The sequence below is a fragment of the Antechinus flavipes genome, chromosome 4 (assembly GCF_016432865.1).
Source record: "Antechinus flavipes isolate AdamAnt ecotype Samford, QLD, Australia chromosome 4, AdamAnt_v2, whole genome shotgun sequence".
Lineage (NCBI taxonomy): Eukaryota > Metazoa > Chordata > Mammalia > Dasyuromorphia > Dasyuridae > Antechinus > Antechinus flavipes.
The window spans coordinates 348,264,091-348,286,015 of NC_067401.1; the positions used below are offsets into that span (position 1 = coordinate 348,264,091).

The 21,925-nt window shown below is 33.5% G+C and overlaps 1 protein-coding gene across 5 annotated transcripts in view; it reads right to left on the minus strand.

Moving 5' to 3' along the window:
* The window catches only part of SERAC1 (serine active site containing 1), a 91,898-nt gene that overhangs the window by 47,992 nt on the left and 21,981 nt on the right, over positions 1-21,925 (minus strand). For all 5 annotated transcript variants that reach the window (XR_007953661.1, XM_051998010.1, XM_051998011.1 and 2 more), the window contains exons 6-10: positions 18,170-18,301; positions 16,609-16,730; positions 10,818-10,946; positions 2,586-2,699; positions 816-978 (exon numbers count right to left, since the gene is read on the minus strand). Coding sequence is in view for 4 of the 5 variants with exons in the window: in XM_051998010.1 (XP_051853970.1) it covers positions 816-978; positions 2,586-2,699; positions 10,818-10,946; positions 16,609-16,730; positions 18,170-18,301 (660 nt within the window). In the remaining variant the exon portion in view is untranslated. The remainder of the gene's footprint in view (positions 1-815; positions 979-2,585; positions 2,700-10,817; positions 10,947-16,608; positions 16,731-18,169; positions 18,302-21,925) is intronic.

The window sequence follows — 21,925 nt, forward strand, 5'->3', positions numbered from 1 at the left end:
TAATAAAGTAGTTACTAAATCAGAAATGGAAAGGAAAAGAAATAATTCACAATGTATAGCTTTCTAGAGAACCAAAATATAACATCTCTGTCAATCATATTTCAAGGATGTGATTTCATTTGTATTTGCACTGATACAATCACCATTCTCCTTGTGATTTAGTAGACGATTTGACAAACTGCAGTACCCACAATAATTCACAGACTTATAGTCAATCCTCTAACAAGTTCACTATTTAATAAAATAATAAAATTAATAAATTTTGCTTTGCTCAAGTAAGAAATTACTGCATTTTATTAATGACCTATTTCAAAATATGCTGATACTTCAGCTTTGAATGTTTCTTTAAGGTTCTCCAACTTTAGCAGAGGATATCTAGTTGTTTGTTGGTGGTAGTTTTTTTAGTTTTTTTTTTTTTTTTTGGGGGGGGTGAGGGGATTCTTATGAAAAGAGCCTCTCTCTACAACTTTGGCAAGGATGGTCTTCAGACAACAAACCAAAAGTCTATTAACTACATACATGCTCAAAAGAACTCAGGATCACTCCCATGTCTCATGAAATATTAGAAGTTAGAACTTTAGCAAAAAGCACATAACAATAAATTGATGAAATTAAGAACATAAGCCTGAGAATTATACTTTCAAATCTACCTAAGAAACTCAAAGTATCAATAGCTTTATCCTAAGAAGAATATGTCTTAGGCTTCAAGATATACAATTAAACTTCCTATTATCAATTTTAATTATCTTTTAAAATCATGATACAATTAAAAAACACTTCCAAACCTAGAATACTTAAATACATTAACTTGTTACCTGAATGGACTATAGCTGAATGAAGATGCTCGTGCAATGCCATATTTCCAATAATACGAACTATACTTCTCTGTATTTTAGGGCAGTCATTGTGAAGTTGGTATATCCTCTGGAGTAGTTGCAGGCCGCCATTTGCTTCAATTTTATCGCAATGTGTGGCAATCTAACATAAAAAATGTATTAAATTTGGATGCTATAAAAATATACAGACCTAACCATATTATTTAAGTTTATTTAAGTATTTAAGTTTCAGTACACATATAATCATCAGCTAAGAAAAAAGATTCAAATTTCATACCTAAGTGGAAGAAAAAAAAAGTTCCTTACTGTCAGAATCATTAAAAAAAAAAAAAACACACAAATATGTGATAAACCTTCTATCTTCATTTTGTTATGAATTTTCTTTAGATTAAATAATTAGGACACTGACTTTCTATGTCAAATTATGTTGTGAGTTGGTGTCTGCAGTTTGTTGTGAGTTGGTTTCTGCAGTTGATTCTCAGTCTAAAGTTCTTTTCCAACCTTAGTAAAAGCCCTATTTAACTTCTGAAGTCTTCACTATGGAAAAAGATTATCTCTTGTTTCTGCACAAGCATAGTCAGGTGTCAACAACAACTTTGAACCTAAATACTAGGAGGCAAAGTTACATCCACAGCTTCCACTAACTAGCCCAAAACAACAGCAAAGGAAAATCAAGAAAGGAATATCAGAGAAGAAAAAACCGAACTGCAATTGTAATTTAAAGTTTAAAAATAAGACACAAGGTGCAACAAAAGAGAAAGATGAGGACCAAACAAAGAAGAATTAAAAAGAAAAGGATACATGGGGCACAAAAACTGCTTCATGCTACAATTCATTTGCACTCCCCCCCTATACACTGAACCAATTCCACTACTCACTAATTTTACAGAATGACTTCAAGACATTTCTTTTAACTTTCAATATTCAAATCTTAATAATCTGGATTATAAAATTCAAATGAGTAAGAATCCTGGAAAGAGAGCATGATCAATTCACTCCCCATTTTTAAACCACCAAAATTCAAGCTAGCTTTTCTAAGTTTCCTTTTATGTCCAAACATACATTTTTGCTCTACTCTGTGCTGAGCTCCTAACTCCATGACAGGAAAAAAGGGGACCAGAATGCCAAGAGCTCATAGGTTATATTAAACAAACATGATTTTCAAAATGCAATGTCAATGTTCCAAGAAGCAACTTTGTAAATTCCCTAAAAACAGTGTGAGCTACACCCAAAGAAAGAACACTGGGAGATGAATATAAACTGCTTGCATTTCTGTTTTTCTTTCCGGATTATTTATACCTTCTGAATTCAATTCTCCTTGTGCAACAAGAAAACTGTTCGGTTCTGCACACATATATTGTATCCAGAATATACTGTAACCTATTCAACATGTAAAGGATTGCTTGCCATCTGGGGGAGGGGGTGGAGGGAGGGAGGGGAAAAATCAGAACAGAAGTGAATGTAAGGGATAATGTTGTAAAAAATTACCCTGGCATGAGTTCTATCAATAAAAAGTTATTAAAAAATAAAAAAAAAATAAAAACAGTGTGGTTCAGTTGGAAAGTTTACACATTTCCATATGATAACCTACCAGCCCAACCTTCTTTGAACAGCTCAATAAAGTTCCTGAAAACAATACAAGTCTCAAAGTTGAAAAAATTTAAAAATCATTGTTATAGAATTTAATTTATATAAGAATATGATTTGAATTTTTTTATATTTTAAATGAAATTTTAAATGTTTAGTTACCTCAGAATGTTTCACTAAAGCCTCCAAACAAAATATTTCTACTGTTGCCGAAGGAACTTCACCAAAACTTTCAGCATAAGGAAGGCCATTTCCTCCAAAACACCATAAGCCACCCTAAAATCAGAAAAAAAATGAGCAAAGTTTACTGGGAGGAAAAAATATAACTTAGGGTTTTTATTCAGCAACTGGATATAATCCAGAGAAGTGCTGGATTTCATCTACAGGCTACCAAATATCTTTTTAAAAATGTAAATGAAATGGATCAGAGCAAGTTCTGAGAGATTTAGTTCTGGGAGGATGAGAGTTAGAACGGGGAGCAACTGGCACCTGGAGAAGTGGAAAAGCATGAACCCAAGGAAGAGATTTCCATGCAAATGTAGGAAAAAGATCAGAGTACAGAAGAGGTTAGAGGAGGCTGACAACTGCAATAAGTGGTATTGTTCAAAGAGTGAGGTATAATGGAAAAGGGGAATCCATGGAGTAACTCAGATAAGACGGTAGTATAAAACACCTAAAAGTGCAGAGAAAATTCAGAATGGAAATCTTGGAGATTGATTTTATGAAAAATACTGAGAAAAGAGAAGTGAGGTAACTACATGGATTATGAATCAGAGAATTAGGTTCTAAATAGAAAAGGAATATAATGAAGAGAAATCCTTTCTGGAAAGGGACATAAAAAAAAATGAAATTTAAAATCTAAGGAATGGGGACAGCTAGGTGGCACATAGTAGATAGCACCAGCCCTGAAGTCAGGAGAACCCGTGTTCAAATTTGGCCCAGACACTTAACACTTCCTAGCCCTGTGACCTTAGGCAAATCACTTAACCCCAATTACCTAAGCAAAAATAAACAAACAAAGGAACAGGAGTAGCTGAAGGGGAGGAGAGAAAGAGGGAATAACAAATGAAAATAGTGAATCAGGAGAGAAGGGAAGAAAACCAGTGGGAATAGAGACACTTAAAAAAAAAAAGATTAAAGTAAAATAACTAAAGAAACATAATATAGTGTTTACAAAAGAAGAGGGAATCTGCACAGGGATAAGAAGGGAAGTGGTCAAATAAAAAAAAAAATGAGGAAAAAAAATCTTTGTATCAATTTTCTCTGACAAGGGCTTAAGTATCCATGATATATTTAGATGATAAAAAGTAGGCAGAGCCAAGAGAATAATATACACAGTAATTAATGGAAATGAATGACACACATAAAAATTTAAAAGGAAATGTAACAAAATTATAAGGATCAAATGAGCCTCAGATGAAGAGATATAAGAAGACATCCTCAACCTACCCTTTCATGAAGGTAGAAGAGCCATAAGTATTACAAACTGACATGTTTTTGGACTTTTTCAATGTATTGATTAGTTGTAATATTTTTTTTCCTTTTTTCCTCTCCAAAAATACTAAGTGTCATATAGAATTAAATGCTCTCTGGGAGAGGAAAAAAAAGGAATACATGGCATGCAGTGGTGATGTAAGAGACAGAAAATGTCAACAAAAACTTATTTAACAAAATAAAGAATAACACAAAACATAAAACTGGAAACCTCAAACAGATAGGGGTGTATAAATTTATAAATGTACATATCACATAGTAGCAGAAAGGAACAATAAATACAGAGTAGAAAGACTTATAATTTGAACAATAAGATTTTCTAAAATAATTTTTAATCAATATGACGAGAGGAGCCCCGAAACTCTCTCTCTCTCTCTCTGACTTGGGGGGAGGGGACCATGAAATAAAAACTCTTTGAAGGAAAGAGTTTCATTGAACCCTTCCTTCTGCAAAAGACCAGCCCAGGGAATCAAGATAAGTGGTTTTATTCTGTTTATCTTGGTGGGACTTGACCACTCCTACTCAGTCAAAGCTGGAGATCAACATTTCTACTGACCTCTATTGAGCTGAAAATTGGCTCAGGACCACTCCCAATAAATGGTCCCATTCTACTGGAAATCTAGGCCTGGGGGCAGTAACCTCATTGGACCTTCATTTCTATTCAATTCCTGAAGATTTCTGCCTGATTTCAACTCAAACTGCACCTAGCCACTAACTAAAGTTTCATTTATAAAAAGGAGCAACTGGGCTCAATTGCTTGCAGAGAGGCCAAAGTAGGAATCATGCTAGACCACGGAACCTCCCTTGAGCATAGCTGCCTGTGAGGGACTCTGCCTGCTGAAAAGACATTCTCTTTTCAGCGTTAACCTCTTTGTCTCTCTCTCTCATACATTTCCCTAACAGGACCATATCCCTCTTTAACTCTGTTGGGATTTCTCTGCTAAGAACTTTCTACTTCTCTCTGCCAGGACTTCTCTGCTAGACCTTTACTTTTCTGACGGGACCTTGCCACTAAGGAAGTCAACCTACAAAAGCTGATTTCCCAGTGCCAATAAACTTCTTTTGCCAATCTAACTTTTCAGGTTCAATCACTTACAAAGGACCTGCGCTGACCAGAAGGGGGTTCCTATAACTCTCCGCCCTGTGCCGAACCTCATCAAATATATTCCCGAGTTTTTAACTAATTCATCACATTATTTATTTCTAAAATTTACTTAATACCTTCCAAAACTTTCTGATTGTTTCTCTAAGATATCTGACCTCTACTTAACATGTATTGGTCAACCTGTCATGGGAAGGGGGGGGGGGGGGAGGAGGGAGAGAGAGAGAGAGAGGGAAGGAGGGGAAAAATTGGAACAAAAGGTTTGGCAATAGTCAATGCTATAAAATTACCCATGCATATAACTTGTAAACAAAAATCTATTAAAAAAAAAAAAAAGAATTCCACTGTTTTTTTTTTAATTTCAGCTGAAGCATAATAAATTTTGCTCCATCTTTTATCTTTATTCTCTAAAAAAAAAAAAAAAAAGAAATCAGACTTCTATTTCTGAAACAGGATTTACTTCTATGTACCTAATTCATATACCTTAAGCTTAGAATTTGGATGGAGGTTATTCATTCAAATTTATAACTCTTGTTTTTGTGATCCGATTTACAAATGAAAAATCAAACACAGATAAGAACATTTCAAATGTACTATTACCATGAACTGAAATAAAAGATTCTCAAAAGTAGAAGGAATCTCAAAAATCATCTACTTTTTAACTATACAATACTCTACAATTCTACCACACACAACTCCATTGTCCATCTTGGTGCCTCTGGCCTGGGTGTCCCCATGCTTGGAATATTCTCCTTTTTCATTTCAGCCTTTTAGAATTATTTCCTTCTAGACTCTGCTCAAGCACCACCCTCTATAAGAAGCCTATACTGATCCCCACAGCTGCAAGTATTATCACTCACCAAAACTACTTTGTATTCATTTTGTATATATATATATATGAAATACTTACATATATACATGTTGTGTTCCCAATTAGAATGTAAGCATTTTTGCTTTTGTATCCATAGAATTTTACACATAAGAGATACTTAACATACCCTCACTGATTGATTACATAGTAATCTTTTCTCAATTATCTTCAACAAGTTCTCTCTAGATAACTAATAATTACTGAACTGAATTTAGCCTTCTCTTGAAAACATCTCCTAGGGAGAGATCTATTACCTAGTTCTAGATGCAGTACATCCTTCAGGATGTTAGAAAGGTTTTTCCTGCACTGAAGCAAAATCTGCCTTTCTCCATCTTCCAACCATTGCTCTTAGTTGGCAGCAAGCTAAATAAGGCTAATCCTTCCAAATAACCCCAAAAAAGCTTAAAGCCAGAAAAAGTACTTCTTCACATCTGATTTTATTAAAGTATGAGGAAAAGAGTAATGGTTTTAATGTTAGTATAGTGGGGGGATCATATTTCAAGTCTGTGATTTGTCACCTAGAAATCTTTAGGCAAGCCACTTAACATCCTTAAGCCAGTATTTTCAGATATACAAAACCAATAATGGTCAATGACAACAATCACTATCTCAGTTATTCTGCCCTCAACACTGTGACCAGTGTTACAATGCCAGTATGCCAAGTCTGGTTAATTCTGCCTTTTCAGCCACTCTATTTTTTTTTTTTGCCTTTTTTTTTTTTTTAAATAATAGTAATAGCTTTTTATTTTCAAAATGCATACAAGGAGTTTTCAACATTCGCCCTTGTAAAATCCTATGTTTCAAATTTTTCTCCCTCCCCTAGACAGCAAGTAATCCAATACGAGTTAAATATGTGCATTTCTTCTATACATATTTACCATGTATTCTTCTATACACATTTATCATGCTGCACAAAAAACAAAAAATCAAATCAAAAAGGGAAAAAGGTGAAAGAAAAAAAAAAAGCAAGTAAATAACAATTAAAAAAGGTTAAATACCCTGTTGTGATCCACATTCAATCCCCACAATCATCTTTTTTGGACATAGATGTCAGCCACTCTTTCATGTGTACCTCTGTTTCTATTCAACTACAATCACCATAGTCTAAGCAGTCATTACCACTGCCTGGGATTCCTGTAATAGTCTCATAGCTGTCTTGCCTACAACCATCCATCTTTTTTCTCCAATCCTTTCTTCACAAAAATGCTGAATTGAAGTTCCTAAAACAAAGGTTTGACCATACCACTGCTCTGCTGAAGAAGTTTTAATGGCTCCTCACTGCCTTTTGGCTAAAATATATATTCCTGTATTTGACATTTGAAGCTTTTCATAATATGATTTCAGTCTTTTAAAAAAAAAAAACCCTACAACCTTTAAAAATATGATTGATCACAAAGAGGCAATATTTAGACATAGAGCAATAGAAAAGCAAGGGACACAAGATTTGTTTGTTTTGTTTTGTTTTTCCAGCTTTTCTTTCTAAAGAATTACTCCCACTCCCACACTCTATGTTCCAGTCATTCTGGTCTGCCTCCTGTTCCCTATAAACGATGATGTTACATCTTCCAGTTCCATGATTAATACATTCTCCCTTCTCACTTATACTTCTGGGAAGTCTTAGTTCCTCTTTCATTATTTAATTCAAATACCACCCCTCCTTCAGAAGGCTTCTTCTTCTAACATCCAGCTGTTAGTTCCTCATCAGTGTATTATTTATTTTACTCACATCCTGTATTGACATATCTATGTATCTATTACACTTCCCAGTAAAATATAAGCTCCATGAGTGTAGGAAATATTTCCCTTTTGTCCTTGTATTCTCAATGGCATAGCAAGGATCATGAAACAGAGTAGGCATTAAAGAAATGATCACTGATTAACTGCTTGATAGTAATTGCTTCCCTGGGGATTTTTTAAAAGCTGTCTTTTTCCCCCCCATAAGAGAACACAATCTTCATCAGTAAAGTGCAATCCCCTCACATTTGGTAGATGATCTTTATGAGCTGCTGAGCTTAAAAGAATTAATCATGGGTGGAAAAATGTCATCCAAATCCAGAGAAAGAATTATAGAGATTGAATGCAGATTGGGTGCCAGAAATGATAACCTGAGATTTCCTTCTTATATTATCCTCTTAATGATATTGTTGATGATGATAATAATAACATTTATGTAGCACTTTTGTGCCAGGCACTGTGCTAAGTGCTTTAAAATTATTATCTTATTTATTTGATTTTCACAACAACCCTGAGAGTAGATATTATTATGCTTGTTCTGCAGATGAGGAAACTGAGGCTTAGAGAGTTAAGTGATTTACTGAAGATCACACACCTAGGAATTGTTTGCTGCCTGGCACTCTATCCATTGTAACATTTAACTATTTTGAGAAGACCCACATTTCTAAAAATCAAGTCACAAAGAAATATTAACATCAAGATAACTCACACGCATACATTCTTTGAAAACAAAAGATGAAAAGTGAAAAATAACAGAATAAAAAGCTTCTTGATTAAAAAAAAAACCTACTTATATTCTTAGTTTAATTTCCATGAAAATATTAAGGGCTAAAACCATGAATTCAAATATTTCAAGAAAATTTCAAGATTGGTCCAAATCACCAATAATTAGAGAACTTCAGACCAAAATAACTCTGAAGTTTTACCATGACAAGAAAACTGAGAAAGAAATGGTGCTGAAAAAGATGTGGGAAGACAAATAGTATCAATAATGCTATTAGAGTACTATTGGTAGAGGTGTGAGCTGGTCCAACCATTCTGAATAACATTTTGCAATCATGCTTAAAACATGACTAAGATGTCCATTGTGTCCATATCCTTTAGTACAGAGATCCCACAGCTGAGCATATACTTCAAGTATATCAAAGATAAAAAGGAAAGTCTTAAAAACACCACAATATTCATAGTAGAACTTTTTGTAGTAACAAAGAACTAGAAACAAAATAGATTTCTATTTGGGAATGGCTAAACAAATTAGAGTAAATAAATTTAATTGAACACTACTTTACAAAATTGAAAATTTAGAAAAATATGAGACTAACATGAACTGATGCAGAGAAAATAGAATGAAGAAAACAAATATTTTGCTTACAATAATGTAAATGAAAGAACAAGAAACTGAACATTAATTATAATAATCAAACGGAAATGCTTTTCTTTATTCTGAAGCTGAAAGGAACATTGCATATACTGTCAGACTCAATTGATGTGTTGGTTAATTCTGCTGAATGGCTTTCTTTTTTGTCTTCCTTTTCTAATTCTTTGCTACAAGGAATGATTTTGGGTAGAAAGAAGAGGACTATATTCAGAAAGAAAAATAAAGTAAAAACAAAGACAATTAAAAAAAACTTAAAATGAAAAAAGTAAGTGATAAAGGAGACATATCCCAGCCTTTGATTCATAAGGAGATCACTAGAAAGATTAGAAAATATTTGGCACTCTCAAAGACACATCCAAGGACATTTCAGATAACTATTATTCTATAAGAAATGATAGCAAGTGTTAATAGAAAGTCAGGATATTAGCAATCCCAGGCTACCTTTCTTATTTTCCTAATGATTCCAAAAGTCGCAATATACAGCAACCCTACTAATTAGTATTAATCTGACTCAAATAGACACAAAAATATGATGATCCATATTTGTGAAACAGAAGTGTCCTTAAGTAAGAGAAACTGGTTGGGAAAAACTTTTTATTATCTTAATGCCTTTTCAGGAGATTCATAACTTTCATGCAAAAGTTTACATCTAGGTTATTTATTGAAACTTTATGTATTATGATTTTCACACAAAAATACAGAAATAGAAATGATAGCTAGCTTTACGAGCTAACCTATCTGCCCTCCCCCCAAAAAACTATATAACTCATTATGTAATTGAAAGAATACTGTTGCAATGCTAACAATCTTTAAAAAAAAAACAAAAAAAAAAAAAACTGAAATTGAATAAGAAATACTTTGAAGGGTGTTTAAAAAAAAAAAAAAGTTTAGTTAGAAGATGTTATCCAGTCATTTTTTAATCATGTCTGACTCTTTGTGATCCCATTTAGAGTTTCTTAAAAAAGTTTCTTAACAAAGAAACTGGATTGGTTTACCATTTCCTTTTCCAAATAATTTTTCAGATGGGGAAACTCAGGCAAAGAAAATTAAATAACTTGCTCAAGATCACATAGTTATAGTTAAGCATGTGAAGCCAGTTTTGAACTCAGAATAATGAGTCTTCTTGACTCCAGACCCAGCATTCTATCCACTGTGCCATCTAGTTGCCTAATTAGAGGCTGGCAAAGAGGTAAAAGAAGTTTTAAAATTCATTACCCTAGGATTTTCCCAAAATTGTTAATACTGATACTCTATTATTTCTAATTTAATTTTGAACCTTATTCCTCATACAGAAATATCACTTTTCTTATTCTTATCAACTAGGTTAATTAAGTTCATTTTAGAAAGGAGAAAGGGAAAAGAGAAAGTGAGTTAACAATGTTTCTATCTACCAGTTAAAGAGGTTGCCTGAAATAAAATTTTCAGAATGAAGACCCCAGGATAGAAGAAAGCAGATAATACAAGAGACAGTCAAATAATTCCCTATTTAGTCACAAAGTGACATTAACTCAAAATAACTTGCTGCTACTGGAATAGTCTATCCTTCAAGCAAAGCAGCTTCAGGAGAGGTGAATGAAGGGAGAGACAATAGTTAATTGAAGCTTATTATGTAAAGGACTCCTCAGGACCCAGAGATGCTAGTAGTGAACTCATCTGAAGCTGACACTGAGAACTCTTTTTTCCTATAAATAACTTAAAAAAAAACTATTGTATTTTTTCTACTATATGTAACAAGCTCCTAAAAATCACAGTTATATCTTAACAATAGTAAGTGCCAAATAAATATTTGTTGAATGAATTTATGAATACATTTACCTTCTGAGCAGCTAGAGATTGACTACTTTCCCTCAGAGCCAAAGATGTGAAATACTGGATACAATGGTCTATCTCAGTCTGAGGCAAAGATGCCAGCAGCTGTCGAAGCTCCTCTTCAATGGAATAATCCTGAAATAAAAGGGAAAGGAGGCAGCAGAGATGAGGGTCTTGGATCAGTCCAATTCCATGCTATAGACCACCCAGTAAAAAGCCTAATTATATCTCTAAAGTTCACTATCCAAATTTTATATTAAGGATGGATCAAGAACTATTCCCTAATACATAGTCAATGGATATAGATATATATATAATTTTCAAAAAAGGAATTATAAACCATCAACAATTATACAAAAAAAAAAAGGACTTCACATTTCTACTAAGAATAGAAATAGTTAAAGCAAAACTGAGGTTTTATTTCTTACCAAAGATGATGATAAGAAACAAAACAGTCAATGTCATAACATATGTGGGAAGACAGAGACAGTAATACTCTGTTCCTTGTTGATAGAGCTATGACTTGCCCTAAGAGTTCTTTTAAAAAAAAGTTGGAATTTTAAAAGAAAATATACTAAATTGTTCTTGGACTTTGACCTAGAAATTCTACTACTGATCAAAAAATATGAGTTTTCAGATGAAGTATTCAAGCTATTTATAGGTACATTAAAAATACTCACTATTGATTGAAGAATAACATTAAAACAATTCTGAGGTACTGCCTCACACATATTAGATTAGCTAACAGGACAGAAAAGGAAAATGACAAATGTTGAAAGGAACATAGGAAAAATGAAACATTAATGCTTTTTTGGTAAATCTATGAATGGATTCAACCATTCTGTAGAACAATTTGGAACTGTGACTAAAAGGCTATAAAAAGCTTGCATACCCTTTGACATAATAATACCACTACTAAACACATCCCAAAAGAGATTTTTTTATTAAATGAAAAGAACCTGCATATACAAAAATATTTATAGCAGTTCATTTCTTAGGGCAAAGAACTGGAAATTGAAGGGATGCCCATCAACTGGGGAATGCCTGAGTATAACAGAATACTACTGTACTATATAAGAAATGATGAGCAGGATGCTCTCAGAAAAACCTGAAAAGACTTCCATGAACTCAAGCAAAGTGAAATGTATTACACATACATTGTACAACAGAGTAGGATGATCAGCTGCAAATGACTTTGCTATTCTCAGCAATACAATGATTCAAGACTGACTCTGGATTTATGATGAAAAATACCATCCTTCCCCAGAGAAAGAATTGATTGTGTCTGAAAAAAGACTGAAGCACACTTTTTAAAAAAATTTTATTTTTCTTGAGATTTTTTTTTCTCTAGGGAGAGAAAGAAATCTATTTTCTTTCACAATGTGACTTTTATGGAAATGTTTTACACAACTTCACATGTATCTTCTCAGTGATGGGGTGTGGAGGAGAAAGAGAATTTAAAACTCAAAGTTTTAAAAACATATGTTAAAAATTGTTTTTGATATAACTGGAGGAAAATAAAATATTAAATGAAATTCTGCTACTAGGAAAATATGTAGAGAATATATAGATTTCTATCTTTATCTATGCTTCCCAAGAAAGTTTAAAACAGAAGACTATCATATATATCAAATAGCAACATTTTCAGTGACAGCAAAAAATTGGAAACAAAATAAGTGCCTATCAATGAAAGAATGGCTGATTAAACTGTGCCATCTAAGTATAATATAAATTTTATATGCAGTAAGAAACCAAGACTAATATAGAGAAAGATGGGAATTCTTATATGAACTAAGGCAGAGGGAAGTAAAACCAAGATAATATTAAGTATAATGTAAACAAATAAGGCTGACTAATTTTAATAAGCAATGAGCAATCTTGGTCCCAAATTAGGTGAAAAAAGATGGAAAAAAGGGGGGTTACACAAGTCTTAAGAGGAAAATATTTTGAGTTGGGTCAATAAACATTTCTTAAGTGACTAGCGTATCTAGAAACTGTACTCTGTCCTAGGGATACAAAAAGTGGTAAAGTCTCCATCTCAAGGAGCTTACAATCTGATCAGAGAAGGTGGTGGTGGTAAGGAACAAGTAAACAAATATGTACAAAAAAAGCTATGCATAGATAAATAGGAAATAAGAGAGAAAAAGCTCAGGATCAAGAAAGGTTGAAAAAGGCTTTCTTCACAAGAAGGAAGGTTAGATGAGACTTAAAGAAGTGAGACACTGATACACTGTTGGTGGAATTGTGAATGCATCCAACCATTCTGGAGAGCAATTTGGAACTATGCTCAAAAAGTTATCAAACTGTATATACCCTTTGATCCAGCAGTGTTACTAATGGGCTTATATCCCAAAGAGATCTTAAGAAGGAAAAGCGACCCAAATGTGCAAAAATGTTTGTGGCAGCCTTTTTTGTAGTGGTTAGAAACTGGAAATTGAATGGATGCCCATCAAGTAGAGAATGGTTGAATAAGTTATGGGTATATGAATGTTATGGAGTATTATTGTTCTGTAAGAAATGACCAGCAGGATGATTTCAGAAAGGCTTGGAGAGACTTATATGAACTGATGTTGAGTTAAATGAGCAGAACCAGGAGATCATTATACACTTCAACAACAATACTATATGATGATCAATTCTGATGGACATGGCTCTCTTCAACAATAAGATGAACCAAATCAGTTCTAATTGTTCAATAATGAAGAGAACCAGCTACACCCTGTGAAAGAACTCTGGGAAATGAATGTGAACCACAAAATAGCATTTCTACTCCTTCTGTTTTTGTCTGCTTGCATTTTTGTTTTCCTTCTCAGGCTATTTTTACCTTATTTCTAAGTCCGATTTTTTTTGTGCAGCAAAATAACTATGGATATGTATACATATATTGTGTTTAACATATACTTTAAACATATTTAACATGTATTGATCTACCTGCCATCTAGGGGAGGGAGTGAAGGTAAGGAGGGGAAAAGTTGGAACAGAGGCTTTTACAAGGATCAATGCTGAAAAATTACCCAAGTACATATCTTGTAAATAAAAAGCTATTTAAAAAAGAGAGAGAGAGAGAGAGAGAGAGAGAGAGAGAGAGAGAGAGAGAGAGACAGACAGACAGACAGACAGACTTAAAGAAATCCAGGAAAAGAAGCAAGTAGAAATGAGTGTGCTGAAAATGGGATTAGAGGGGGAAGGGCCATGGAGGGAAGGATGGTATCTATTTCAATAATCCTGGGTGGATAATAATGAGAACTAATAAAGTGGTACCAATGGGAACTCAATTCAATTAAATAAATATTAAATGTCTACTATATATAAGATACTGGAAAATGCTGAAGACAGTAATAAAAACGAAAGCTCTATTTTCAAGGAATTTACATTTAATAGGATAGTGAAGACAGACTAGTTTTTAAAATGAACATAACAAACTACTATGATTCCAGAGAATATATGCTACCCACTTACTAGACTTAGGGTGCAAATTGAAACATAGTTTTTTTGGAAGTAGCCAATATGGGAATTTGTTTTGCTTGAATTTGCATACTTATTATAAGAGTTTTGGTTTTGGTTTTCAAGGCGGAATAGTAGGTAGAAGGAAGAGAAAAAATGTTTGGTAATTTAAAAAAATAAATTAAAATCAATAATGTTTTAGTTTAAATTTTTGATAATTATTGTTACTAAATCTGCAGATGTAACTAATAATAAGACAGCTACAAATCATTCCACATATCATTAATATGAATACTAAATTTTGACCAGTGGCAACTTCAAAGACCTGCTTTTAACTGAAGTTCTAGATTTGCACTTCATTTTATCTTGGAACAAAGTGAGTCAGCCTACTTCTAAATGAGTTGATTGATCTATTGCTATTGTTTTCTGGCACTCATTAATATGTCCTATTTTCTCAATTCCAATATATTCTTTTCTAGGCCAACTAAATAATAGGAAATTTAAATATTTCCAACTATTCTTTTCATTTATAAACTGGAAATAGACAGGGAATCAGAAAATATGTCTTAAAATACTGCTTTTTAAAAAAAATAAAGACAAAGATACTAGAATTCCAGACAGATCTTAAAAAGGCCACAGATCAAAATCAATTTGCTTGTTAATTGATCTACTTCTATATCATTAAATACTAATGATTTTATGTAAAATTTCATTCCTCAATTAGTATGTTTACCTGAATTGTTATGTTGATAAGTTAATATATTTATAATAAAATCTGTTTAAAATTCTGCTTTGCTTCTCATTGTAATCCAAAGAAGTAAGATCATTTTCTTTTTTCTTTTTTTTTTTTTAATTTTTAATAACTTTTTATTGATAGAACGCATGCCAGGGTAATTTTTTACTGCATTATCCCTTGCATTCACTTCTGTTCCGATTTTTCCCCTCCCTCCCTCCACCCCTTCCCCCAGATGGCAAGAGTCCTTTACATGTTGAATGGGCTGCAGTATATCCCAGATACAATATATGTGTGCAGAACCGAACAGTTTTCTTGTTGCACAGGGAGAACTGAATTCAGAAGGTATAAATAACCCGGGAAGAAAAACAAAAATGCAAGCAGTTTATATTCATTTCCCAGTGTTCTTTCTCTGGGTGTAGCTGTTTCTGTCCATCTTTGATCAATTAAGGCTCTCTTTATCGAAGAGGTCCACTTCCATCAGAATACATCCTCAAACAGTATCGTTGTTGAGGTATATAATGATCTCCTGGTTCTGCTCATTTCACTCAGCATCAGTTCATGTAAGTCTCGCCAGTCCTCTCTGTATTCATCCTGCTGGTCATTCCTTACAGAACAATAATATTCCATAACATTCATATGCCACAATTTACTCAACCATTCTCCGATTGATGGACATCCTTTCATTTTCCAGCTTCTAGCCACTACAAACAGGGCTGCCACAAACATTTTGGCACATACAGGTTCCTTTCCTTTCTTTAGTATCTCTTTGGGGTATAAGCCCAGTAGAAACACTGCTGGATCAAAGGGTATGCACAGTTTGAGAACTTTTTGAGCATAGTTCCAAGTTGCTCTCCGGAATGGCTGGATGTGTTCACAATTCCACCAACAATGTATCAGTGTCCCTGTTTTCCCACATCCCCTCCAACATTCCCCATTATCTTTCTCTGTCATTCTAGCCAATCTGACAGGTGTGTAGTGGTATTTCAGAGTTGTCTTAATTTGCATTTCTCTGATTAATAATGATTTGGAGAATATTTTCATATGTCTATAAATAGTTTCAATTTCTTCGTCTGAGAATTGTCTGTTCATATCCTTTGACCATTTATCAATTGGAGAATGGTTTGATTTCTTATAGATTAGAGTCAATTCTCTATATATTTTGGAAATGAGGCCTTTATCAGAACCTTTGATTGAAGTAAGATCATTTTCAAAGAAGATTCTGATACTTTTTGAAGTTTAACTCAAAAGACTACAGTAGGGGCACACAGTAGCCAGGGGAGAATAAAATATTTAAAGAAAACACCTATCAAATGGATTGAGTCCTTTTATTGAGGGGAATGTTACTTTTACACTTAATGTACCCTCAAAAAAATACAAGCTTGTTCTAAGTTATGCTTTTGTATCCCTATTGTCTTGTATAAATAGTAAGCATTAATATTTGATGAACTGAATTGTATCCTATCCTCATAATCATGTTGGAATTGTAAAATTTCGAATATAGTCAAATCAATAGTGGTTTTCTAAAATCTTTATTTTCAGCTTTAATTTATTATATTCAAAGTAAAAGTTAACATACTAAACTAATTTTCTATGTTTCAGATTTCTTTTTAAACTTACTTCTTTTACTTCTGGCAAATGAGGTGGTGGTAGAAAAAATCGAAGATCTGTTTCCTTGCTTCGGGCCAAGCCAATGACTGTCCTCACATCACAGGCTTGAGCAATTGTCCTATACTGGTAATCTATGGTAAAAGCATATGAAGTGTCCTAGAATTAGTCTATTAATGGCTGTACAGATTGACAAAATATATGTGAAAACATTTAGGAAATTATAAAATGTTAGATAAATTCATTTAAAACTATTTAAATACATCTACATCTGTAATACTAAGACCTTAAAAGTACATCATTTATTTTATAGTTAATACAAAATATACCTATCTACCAGGCACACACCTAAATATATTTTAAATTTAGAATAAACATAAAATTCAGAAGATGAGAAATGGTGAGTTTTTGAGGGCTTCCCCTTCATTTGACAGTGTCATTCTGAATTGTACCTCTGGGAAAAAAAAAAAAAAAAAACTTCAACAAACAATTGAAAAATCACAAACAATAATGCAGAAATAGCTTTTAGAGCAGTTCTTTGAAAGAAATATATAGGATGCAATTCAGTACTTTTGATAATAATCTTCAATTTTTAAAAGTCAGCCAACAAAATCTTAGCCTGAAGTCAAATAGAGGTTTTTGGAGTCAGGGGCCTTGGGTTCAAATCTCTGAGTCTGCCACTTGGCACCGGTACAGTAAGTCTTATCTTCTCGCTGCCATTCACTTGTAAAGTATTGAGTTGGACTAAATTATCTTTAACATCTTTTCTAGGTCCACAGCCTATGATATTACAACACTTCTTGGTATTCAGTCATCAACCTTCAGAACTGTTGAGAGTCAAAGTATTTCTGGTCAGTATCTCAATTACAGAAATTGGCTACAACTTATCTCAGGCCTGAATCAAAGGTGATTCTAGTCTCCCTGACTAGAGTATTCAAGCTAATTAGAGAGGTTTGCTCTAGGATTTTCTTCTTCCTCTCTTACAGAACAGAAATGAGAAGATAAAGAAACAATAATATTATGTTGTTCAGAGAATAAAAGGTCATATGTTTCTTTTTCTTCTGTAAGAAAGTTTTTTTGCACTTTAACTTTTTTAGTTATTTTATACCCCCTCAAATTAGCTCTTTATGCTAAAATTACAAAAGTGATTTACAAGGAATAAGTTTTGAATTCAAATTCTGTCAGAGTTTAAAAAAAAGAAAATAAAACACCTATCTATCTTTACACACAAAATCTAGCCACAAAATCTAGATCTTATACTGAAATGAATTAATGACTTTCAACACAAGGAAAGGGCAACATCGAGTATTAATAAGCAAAATCAAGAGTTTTCATCATAGAAAAAGCTAGTCTGAAAATGTTCCATTTATAATGGAGAGTAAATATTCACATTTTCTAATATTTTTAATTCTAATACTTAAATATATTTTTTATGAAGAATGAAACACCCGAATTCCTTTTTCTTTCTTAACCATTAATCCTTCCTATTTTTTTTTTTTTTTACAAAATCTGTGTAAAAATGTAGATAACACTGCCATCTTTTCAAAGGCAAAGGTCTTTAAGGAGATATTACCATGCCAATAATGGTTTGCTGCCATCTCTTTCACTGCTTGCAATCGAGCCATTTTGTCATCTGATTTGCTCTTCTTCAGCAACAGCCACAAACCATATTCATGATCTTCTAAATCAACTGTACTGAAGTGGTCTTTACAAAACAAAAATAGGAAAAGAGGTAAAGAATCAGAAAACATTTTTTCATATTCTCTTAGCAAAAAAATATTAATCTATAAATGTTAAAAATAAAAGGTTTTGAAGGATTCTTTGTCAATTCAAACATATACATGTGCTTTTTAATTAAAAGTAGTCCTCATGTGTGTTGCTGAGTTGTTTTTCAGTCGTATCTGACTCTTCACAACCCCATTTGGGATTTTCTTGCCAAAAATACTGGAGTGGTTTACCATTTCCTTCTCCATTTCATTTTTACATATAAGGATATTGAGGAAACAAGGTTAAGTAGCTTGCCAGAATCACACAGCTGACAAATATTTGAGGCCAAATTTGAAATCATGAAGATGAAGCTTACTGATTCTAGTCCCAGCACTATATCCCTTATGCCAACTAACTCTCCAGTACTAACATGTACTTATTTTAAAATTCCCAAAGGTAAAAATATTTTGTATTTTTTGTAGTATCAAAAATACTGTCTTCACAAAAATCAGACTTTAATATCATTGATGAAAAGTTTCAGCATTCTACATATCCACTGATCATTTATTGTAGTAAACACATTTCATTAATTCAAACGTTTATTAGTTTATTACTATATCAATGCATCATCCTAGACAAGGAGAAAAACTCAAAACACAATCCTTGTCTTCAAGGAGGTATGATGGTAAAATAACAATTTTAAAGTTTGCTATGTGCTTTGTATAATCTCATTTTATCATAGTTGATAACATATACTTCTGACAAATATAATTACTATTTTACTAATTAGGAAACACAAGCTCAGAAAAATTAAGAGATTTGCTTAGGACAAACAACTATTAACAGAGAAAGAATGTCAACACATATTGTTCTTGATTTCAGTTTAGGCTCATTTTTCTTTAGGACACATTCTTGTGTATGCCTCAGTTTCCCTGAATAAAATTATAATAAATATAATAATAAAATAATAAAATAATGCCCTGAATAAAATTATGGCTACCTTCCCCCCTTCCTAGCCATTAGAACTCAGAGAATAAGAACCTGGAAGTTCTAGCCACTTTAAATTTCATTGTATCATAAAACTCCAGGTGCCTTATCTCAAATGCCCATTGGATAATTCCTCCTCCTTTGAGTATTGCCCCTCACCTGGCTATCTCCTGCCCTCACCTTCTTATCTTGTCTACTCACCCAGGATCTTTACCTCACTCTTCCTTTATCTTGTCAGGATAGAATAACAATCCTTTCCTGGAACTAAGGCTTGTCCAATATCCTTCTCCCCCCCCCCCCCCATCTGCCTTTATTTCCCTTAGCTATAAAAGTCTCTTGAATTAGTTGCTCACTGCTGAATGCTTTGAGACAAGAGTCCCATGCAGTCAGTTGGCCTCAGCTAGTCTAAACTCTTCATATAAAAATGATTAAAAACCAATCTCTGTCTTGCTTCAGTTTTTCTCCGACATTTTACTTGGACTTAAAATCAGGAGACTTGGGTGCCAGTTCTAGCTCTGCCTTAACATGTAAGTTCATTGAGGATTTTAGCATGCCACTACATCATCAACATACATTTGTCTATCATCACACAGGGATGTATTACATTTCTGAGTACCACATTTTTAAAAAGAACCTTTAGGAGAGGATTGTGGGAGTAGGTTGGTAAATTTCAAGCTCCCCCAGTTTCCCCCCTACAAAAAAAATAAATCTGCGCCTCACAGCAAACACAGATTGGTGAAAAAGCAAGAAGGTTTGGGGCAGAACTAGAGTCCTCCTCAATACAACCCAACAAGATCTGAAGACTCTCCAGCTAGGATTAACTAAAAAAAAAAAAAAAAAAAAAAAAAAAAAAAAAAGTGCAAACATCTCAAGGTTAGCTATGGAGAAAAACCAAGTGGGGATCTTTGGGACTAGCTAGGTCTGTCCAGAGCCTTGGCAGGAACCATAGACTTTCACCTCCTGAACTGTTTATCAAGCAGGGGTTTGAATCAGGGAATTCTGAGGAAGTCTCTGCTGATTGGAAATGCCAGACTCCCCTGTGCTGCTAAGAAGCTAAGGAACCAGCACCTGGTAAGTAAGTGTCAGAGGCAGTGGGGCAGGGGCACTGCTGACTATGGGCACTTACAGGAGGGTGGAGTTCTTGGTGTGGGGTTCCTGGTCAGAGTGGAGAGCTGAAGGGAAATTTAAGACACCATCCCCCCACCCCATGATTAGAGGTGCTTACACTAATACCTCTTATTTAAAAAAAAAAAAAAAGAACTGGCAAAGAAGAAAAAATTCTACCATTTTATGGGAAGAGGGAAGACTGGGATTCATCTTCAGAGAAGGACAGTAGTAAAAGAAAAACTTTTACCTCAAAGAGTAACATGAAATGGTTTCTCTGCACAGAGAGAATTTATAGAAGAACTCAAAAAGAATTCAAAAGTTAAATGAGAGACATTGAGGAAAAACTAAAGAAAAAAATTAAAACCAACCAAGAAAAATTGATGATTATGAAAAAAAGTTAACCAATTATTAAAGTAGGTATAGAGCCTCAAAAATGAAAACAACTTTTTGAAAATTAGAATTAGGCAAGGGGAAGCCTATGAAGCTGAGAGATCAAGAAATAACAAAACAGATTACAAAGAATAAGAAAATAGAACAAAATGTGAAACATCTCGTAAGAAAAACAACAGATCTGAGATACCACTACACACCTCTCAGATGAGCTAAGATGACAGGAAAAGATAATGATGAATGCTGGAGGGGATGTGAGAAAACTGGGACACTGATGCATTATTGGTAGAATTGTGAATGGATCCAATCATTACAGAGAGCAATTTGGAACCACACTCAAATTGTATATATCCTTTGATTCAGCAATGTATCTATTGGGATTATATCCCAAAGAGATCTTAAAGAAGGGAAAGGGACCTACATGTGCAAAAATGTTTGTGGCAGGCCTTTTTGTAGTAGCAAGAAACTAGAAACTGAGTGAATGCCCATCAATTGGAGAATGGCTGAATAAGTTAGGGTATATGAATGTTATGGAATAGTATTGTTCTGTAAGAAACAATCAACAGGATGATTCTAGAGAGGCCTGGAAAGGCTTACATGAACTGATGCTAAATGAAATGAGCAGGACCAGGAGATATCTGTACACGACAACAACAATATTATATGATAATCAATTCTGATGAAAGTGGCTCTTTCCAACAAGGAGATAATTCAGATCAGTTCCAATAATCTTGTGATGAAAAGACACATCTACACCCAGAGAAAGACGGTGGGAACTGAGTGTGGCCCACAACATAGCATTTTCATTCTTTCTGTTGGTGTTTGCTTGCATTTTGTTTCTTTCTTGGCTTTTTTTTCCCTTCTTGATCCGATTTTTCTTATGCAACAAGATAATTGTATTAATATGTATACATATATAGGATTTAATATATATTTTAACATATTTAACATGTATTGGATTACCTGCCATATAAGGGAGAGAGTGGTGGAAAAGAGGGGAAAATCTGGAACAAAAGGTTTTCCAAGGGTCAATGTTGAAAAATTACCCATGCAAATGTTTTGTAAATAAAAAGCTTAAATGAAAATTTTTTTAAAGAGAAAAAAAGAGAAAAACAACAGATCTGGAGAATAGATCAAG